The 7,500-nt window shown below is 43.5% G+C and overlaps 1 protein-coding gene across 1 annotated transcript in view; it reads right to left on the reverse strand.

Moving 5' to 3' along the window:
• Pgd (phosphogluconate dehydrogenase) overlaps positions 1-7,500 on the reverse strand; it is a 19,350-nt gene that overhangs the window by 10,464 nt on the left and 1,386 nt on the right. The window contains exons 2-4 of the mRNA XM_080265558.1: positions 6,498-6,718; positions 4,519-4,624; positions 3,619-3,757 (exon numbers count right to left, since the gene is read on the reverse strand). Of these exons, the coding sequence (XP_080121684.1) occupies positions 3,619-3,757; positions 4,519-4,624; positions 6,498-6,718 (466 nt within the window). The remainder of the gene's footprint in view (positions 1-3,618; positions 3,758-4,518; positions 4,625-6,497; positions 6,719-7,500) is intronic.

The following is a 7,500-nucleotide window of genomic DNA, read 5'->3' on the forward strand; positions in this document are numbered from 1 at the left end:
AGAATTGGTTAGTGGAAGAGAGTAAGACAGTAGAAGAGGAAGAGAGTAGGAGAGTTGGTTTGTGGGAGAAATTAAGAGTGTAGAAGAGGAAGAGAGTAGGAGAGGAAGAGAGTAGGAGAGTTACTTGGAGGGAGAAAGTAGGAGAGTAAAAGAGGAAGAAAACAGTTAAGTTGGTTAGTGGGAGAGAGTAAGAGAGGAGGAGAGCAGAAGAGTAAAAGAGTAGGACAGTAGAAGAGTAAGAGTAGGAGAGCTGATGAGTTATGTGCATCAGAGTCATTAACATTATCATCATTCTCATTACCATCATCATTATTATCATTATTATCATCATCATTATTATTACCATCATCATCATCAACATCATCATCACCATTCTCCTTATCCTCCTCATCATCATCAACAAAATTGCCTCCATGTTGCCCTGTCCCCTGCCATTTCACTGCCCTCCCCCCAGCTCACACCCTCCTCTCTCTCATATACCTCTCCACTCCATCCCTCCATCTCATCCTCAGCCTCCCCCTCCCTCTACCCCTCTCCACCTTTCTCCCATACACTCTCCACATTAGTCTCTCGCTCTCCATCCTCTCCACATGGCCAAACCACCACTACACTAACTCAAAATAATTTACAGACTTTCAAAAACATTTAAATCAGGTTTCATTTTTTTTTTTTACGATTCAAAGAAGAGATTGTAACGTATATAGAGACATGGTTTTCAAATTCCATTCAAAATTCAAATAATTACACTCCCATCCCCTCCAAGCATACTGATCTATATCCTTGTATTTAATTACTGTATACTCTCTCTCACTCTCTCTTTCTCTCTCTCTTTCTCTCTCTCTTTCTACTCTCCCTTCCACTATCTTGTTCTCTCTTTTCTTCTCTCTCTCTCTCTTCTCCCTTTATCTTTCTTGTTCTCTTTTTTTTCTCTCTCTCTTTCTTGTTCTCTTTTTTCTTTCTCTCTCACTCTTTCTCTCTCTACTCTTCCTTTCTCTATCTTGTTCTCTATTTTCTTCTCTCTCTCTCTCTCCTCTAAGTACTTATCTTACTATATCTATCTATGTGTGCTGCATTCTTTTATCTTCATCTCTCTCTCTCTTGCTCTTTCTCTCTCTCTCTCTCTCTCTCTCTTTCTATGTGTTTGCTGCATTATGTTCATTATGTTTTTATTTTCTCTCTCTCTCTCTCTCTCTCTCCCCATGCTTGTTGTATTATGTTTTTATTTTCTCTCTCTCTCCCCATGCTTGTTGTATTATGTTTTTATTTTCTCTCTCTCTCCCCATGCTTGTTGTATTATGTTTTTATTTTCTCTCTCTCTCTCTATGTTTGTTGTATTATGTTTTTATTTTCTCTCTCTCTCTCTATGTTTGTTGTATTATGTTTTTATTTTCTCTCTCTCTCTCTATGTTTGTTGTATTATGTTTTTATTTTCTCTCTCTCTATGCTTGTTGTATTATGTTTTTATTTTCTCTCTCTCTCTCTATGTTTGTTGTATTATGTTTTTATTTTCTCTCTCTCTCTCTATGTTTGTTGTATTATGTTTTTATTTTCTCTCTCTCTCTCTATGTTTGTTGTATTATGTTTTTATTTTCTCTCTCTCTCTCTATGTTTGTTGTATTATGTTTTTATTTTCATTCTCTCTCTCTATGTTTGTTGTATTATGTTTTTATTTTCATTCTCTCTCTCTATGTTTGTTGTATTATGTTTTTATTTTCTCTCTCTCTCTCTATGTTTGTTGTATTATGTTTTTATTTTCATTCTCTCTCTCTCTCTATGTTTGTTGTATTATGTTTTTATTTTCATTCTCTCTCTCTCTATGTTTGTTGTATTATGTTTTTATTTTCATTCTCTCTCTCTCTCTCTCTCTCTCTCTCTCTCTCTATGTGTTTGCTGCATTACATTTTTATTCTCTCTCTCTCTCTCTCTCTCTCTCTCTCTCTCTCCAGTGTAAAAGAGAGTGAAAGTTATAAAGTTCATAAGTCCATGAAATTCAAGGACTTTTGTAGATTTCACCGCCCTTCTCTCCACCACTGTGAGAGAGAGAGAGAGAGAGAGTCAGTCAGTGAAAAAATAAATGAATAAATAAAATGATACTAAGGTATTTTGAAGGAATCTGAAAATTGTGAGTGAAAAAAACGTACCCACCTGGAAAATTCAAATCAAGTGGTATTAATTTGAAAGACCCTGAAAATCATGAGTGAAAGTAATGCACCCACATATAAAATTCAAACAAGTTATACTGTTTTGAAAGAATCTGCCCAGGTCTCACTACCATACAGCATTACACTCCTAACACATGCTGCATACAAAGACCCCTTAGCACGTAGGGAGAGTTCTCTCACTGTCAGGAGAGGTAACAGCTCCCTGAACTTCTTCCAACCACTTCTCACCCTAGCCACAGAGCCAGCTCCAGCCCCACCTCCAGCACACAACATGTCTCCCAAATAACAAAACTCTTCCACACACTCAAGAGATTCACCAGCAAGTTCAATCCTTTCACGTCTGACAATCTCCACCTGCTCACCCCGGCACGCCGTACACATAAAATCAGCATTATCTTGCAGTCTACCTCTGATACCACTACATCTCTTATGCACCCACTTATCACACACACCGCACAAGATGGAATTACTTCCCACGCCCTTGTGGCAAACTGCACATGGCCATTCTCCCTCGTCTTTGACAGTACCGCCACCAACCCTAGATACCATCACTTTTGTAAACAGGTGGTATTGTTTTGAAAGAATCTGAAAATCGTGGGTGAAAATAAAGCACCCACCAAGAAAATTCAAACAGGTGGTAGTATTTGGAAAGAATCTGAAAACTATCTATCTATCTACTGCCAGACCCTTTCATCCTGTAAGGGGTGGCCACAGACAAATCGCCTCTATGTCTCCCTGTCCCCCGCCATTTCTCTACCCTGCTCCCAGCTCACACTCTCCTCTCTCATATACCTCTCCACTCCATCCTTCCATCTCATCCTTGGTCTCCCCCTCCTTTTCCCCCCCTCCACCTCACTCACATACACTCTCCTCATCAGTCTCTCACTCTCCATCCTCTCCACATGGCCAAACCACCTCAGTGTTCCTCCTAACGCTTCCTATCACATCCACATCCACACCACAACGCTCCTTCACTTCTTCATTCGTCAACCTGTCCCTCCATGTAACTCCACATACACCTCACTTACATACACTCTCCTCATCAGTCTCTCACTCTCCATCCTCTCCACATGGCCAAACCACCTCAGTGTTCCTCCTAATGCTCCTATCACATCCACATCCACCCCACAACGCTCCTTCACTTCTTCATTCGTCAACCTGTCCCTCCATATCACTCCACACGCACCCAACTGGAAAATTCAAACTAGTGGTACTATTTTTGAAAGAGTCTGAATATCGTGAGTACAAATAACACAACCATCTGGAAAATTTTAAAAGAATCTGAAAATCATGTATAAAAACAATGCACCCATCTCAAAAATTCAAAGTGGTGGTACTATTTTGAAAGAATCTGAAAATCATGTGTAAAAATAATGCACCCATCTCAGAAATTCAAACAAGTGGTGGTACTATTTTGAAAGAATCTGAAAATTGAAGGTGTAAACATCGCCCCCACCTGGAATATGGGCTGTATGTGCTGCCAGGCCTCGCTGTGACCCCCCGGCATGAGGGAGGGTCCATAGCGCGCCCCCTCCTCCCCCCCAGACACCCCCGACCCCACATACAGCAGTCCTTTGGTGGCTAACTCCTGGCACCTGTGGAGGATTTGACGATTTGTAAACACCACTTCGTTTGGATGGCTCTGTCTGCTGGTGTGGGTGTGGCAGTGAGAGTACAAGATGATTCCTATACAGCACTCATTAAAAACTTGCTTGGAAATATATTATGTGTTGGATGGCCCAGTCTGCAGGTGTGGGTATGGCAGTGGGAGTAGGAAATGAATATATAACAAAGGAAACATTACTAACACAGGCAGAATCACTCTCTCTCTCACGCACCCACACATAGGCTTTCTCTCTCTCTCTCTCTCTCTCTCATAAACAGACAGGCAGACTCACGCTCTCATGCACCCACACACAGACAGGCAGATTCTCTCTCTCTCATAAACAGACACGCAGAATCACTCTATCATGCACCCACATGCAGACAGGCCAATTCCCTCTCTCTCTCTCTCTCTCTCATAAAGAGACAGGTAGAATCACTCTATCATGCACCCACACACAGACAGGCAGACACTCTCCCTTTCTCTCTCTCTCTCTCTCTCTCTCACAAACAAACTGGCAGAATCACTCTTTCATGCACTCACACACAGACAGCTCTTTCTCTCTCTCTCTCACTCACACAAACACACACACACACACACACACACACACACACACACACACAAAGACAGGCAGAATCACTCTTTCATGCACTCACACACAGACAGCTCTCTCTCTCTCTCTCTCTCTCTCTCCCTCCCTCTCTCTCTCTCTCTCTCTCTCTCTCTCTCTCTCTCTCTCTCTCCCTCTCTCACCTGCGCTGCGTGTCCTGGTACTCCGAGTTCCCACCATCAATAATAATATCTCCTTTTTCCAGCAGAGGCACAAGTTGCTGTATAAAACTGTCCACTGCGGCACCGGCTGAGGGAAGGGGAAGAAAATATATATAAGAGGGAGGTTAGGTGATGGGGGAGGGAGGTCAACTCTGGAACTGTCTCCCTCTGTCTGTATTTCCTACTCCTAGCAGGTCAACTCTGGAGCTGTCTCCCTCTGTCTGTATTTCCCACTCCCAACAGGTCAACTCTGGAACTGTCTCCCTCTGTCTGTATTTCCTACTCTTAACAGGTCAACTCTAGAACTGTCTCCTCTGTCTGTATTTCCTACTCCCAGTCCTTCATGTATACAACAGGTCAACTCTGGAACTGTCTCCCTCTGTCTGTATTTCCTGCTCCTAGTCCTTCACGTATGCAACAGGTCAACTCTGGAACTATCTCCCTGTCTGTATTTCCTGCTTCCTATGACCTCCAGTCTTTCAAATGCAGTGTGTCCAGGCATCTCAAAATGATCGGATCTTGAATTTGGCTCTCTGTTGTCTTGTTTTTGTTTTTTTTATTGGAAGGAACAGTTTGCGGGCTCCTGGCCTTTGGTTCCTTCTTCCTAGCATAAAAGGGAGAGAGAGAGAGAGAGGGGGGGGGTGAGTTGGGGGAAGGGCAGTGAAATGGCAGGAGACAGGGTGACATGGAGGCGACTGAGTTTGTGGCCACCCCTTATGGGATTATGGCGTCTGGCTATAGATAGATAGATAGATAGATAGATAGTAAATGATATAACTGACACAATAATCTCCACTACACAAATTATTCGGTTCAAGTATCATTTAAATTGAAAAGGTTTGAAAATGCCTTAGTAATGTTAGCCAAGAATTCTACTTTCATTCTAGTCTTGCTTCTATCTATCTATCTATCTATCCATTTATCTATCTATCTATCTATCTATTGCCACACACCTCATTCCCACAAGGGGTGGCCACAAACACATTGCCTCCATGTCGCCCTGTCCCCTGCCATTTCACTGTCCTGCTCCCAGCTCACACCCCCCTCTCTCATATACCTCTCCACTGCATCCCTCCATCTCATCCTTGGCCTCCTCCTACCTCTCTATCTTATTTAGTTTAGGAGAGCACATAGTGGTAGTGGGCGCGCTCACCATCCACTCACTCGATGTAGTGCTGCTGTCTGGTTTCTGCCCTTTCCTCTCCATCCTTCTTTCCTTCCATCCTCTTCTCTCTTTCTTTTCTTCATTCTTTCCTTGTCCTTCTGCCTACGAGTGACTACACTCCCTCTTCTGTCTTTCCTTCATTTTATCCTTGTCCTTCTGTCTATGGGTAACTTTACACTCCCTCTTCTGTCTTTCTTTCCTTCATTCTTTCCTCTTCCTTCCGCCTGTGGGTGACTCTACACTGAGTGACAAGCCAAATGGTTTCCTGTACACCAGAAAACCATTTACTATGCTGGGTGGTAACCATATAACCAAATTATGGCACGTGGTGGTTCATTGGGTAATTATTGCGCTCCAATCGGATTGAGCCGGTGAAGGTTTATATCCAAGGGGTGGTTGGGGTTGATTGCTCACATAATGGCACTCAGGGATGAGTGAGGCTGGTCACTCTCATCTTAAATGTCGGGACCAACTGCCTAGCCCCGGGCTCCTATGCCCCTGATGGGGCAACGTAGGATTGGATGGTGATGATGACGGATGGAGAGCACATAAGCAGTGTTGTTATTGAGGGATATACTTAACAACTCCCATTCAAAAGTCCTTTCCTGAGTTTAATACAATAAACGATATGAGATGACAAATGATGACATGACAAACAATATGACACAACAAACGATACAACAAACAATATGATATGACAAATGATATGACATGACAAAAATACAAGACATACAACATAAGACAAACGATATGACACAAAGGATATGACACGACAAACGACACAACACAAACTCACCTTTCACCAGCATCATCACCTTCCTGGGCTTCTTCAGCTTGGCCACCATCTCCTGCAGCGAGTGTGCTCCCACCACCTTCGTGCCCTTCGCCTCGTTGTTCAGGAACTTGTCGACCTTCTCGGTGGTTCGGTTGTACGCGCACACCGTCCACCCATGGTCGTTCATGTTCAGGATCAGATTTTGTCCCATCACCGCCAGGCCAATGAGGGCAATGTCAGCGCTGAAAAGACATGGGCTGGGATTAACACACAGGGAGGGAGGCAGGTAGAGAGGGAGGGAGGGAGGTAGGTAGGTAGGTAGGTAGGTAGGTAGGTGGGTTGGTAGATGGGTTGGTAGGGAGGGAGGAAGGGAGGGAGGTAGGTAAGTAGGTAGGTAGGTAGGAAGGAAGGTAGGTAGGTAGGGAGGTAGGTAGGTCAATGTGCCCCATCACTGCCAAGCCAATGAGGGCAATGTCAGCGCTGAAAAGGCATGAGCTGACATTAACACGTAGGGAGGGAGGTGTAGGTATATGTAGGTAGGTAAGTAGGTAGGTAGGAAAGCAGGCAGGTTGTCCCATCACCACCAGCCCAATGAATGCAATATCAGCACTGCAAAAGGAGATGAGCTGAGATTAACAGGTAGGTAGGCAGGTAAGTAGAAAGGTAAGTAGGCCAGTATGTATATGTATGTAGGTTGGTAGGTATATATATGTATGTATTTAGGTAGGCAGGTAGGTATATGTATGTATGTAGGTAGGTAGGTATGCAGGTGGGTAGGTAGGGAGGTAGGTAGGTAGGGAGGTAGGTAGGTAGGTAGGTAGGGTCAGTATGTCTCATTACTGCCACCACAATGAGGACAAAGTCAGCACTGCAAAGGAGACAAGCTGAAATTAACAGGGAAGTAGGTAGGTAGGTAGGTAAGTAGGTAGGTAGGTAGGTAAGTTGAAAGGTAGGTAGGTCAATATGTAAGCATAATGTATATATGTATAATGTATGTATGTGTATAGGCAGGTAGGTAGGTAGG

Source organism: Coenobita brevimanus, chromosome 15, assembly GCF_032717465.1.
Source record: "Coenobita brevimanus isolate Jiangsu-jjx chromosome 15, ASM3271746v2, whole genome shotgun sequence".
In the NCBI taxonomy this organism is placed as follows: Eukaryota; Metazoa; Arthropoda; class Malacostraca; order Decapoda; family Coenobitidae; genus Coenobita; species Coenobita brevimanus.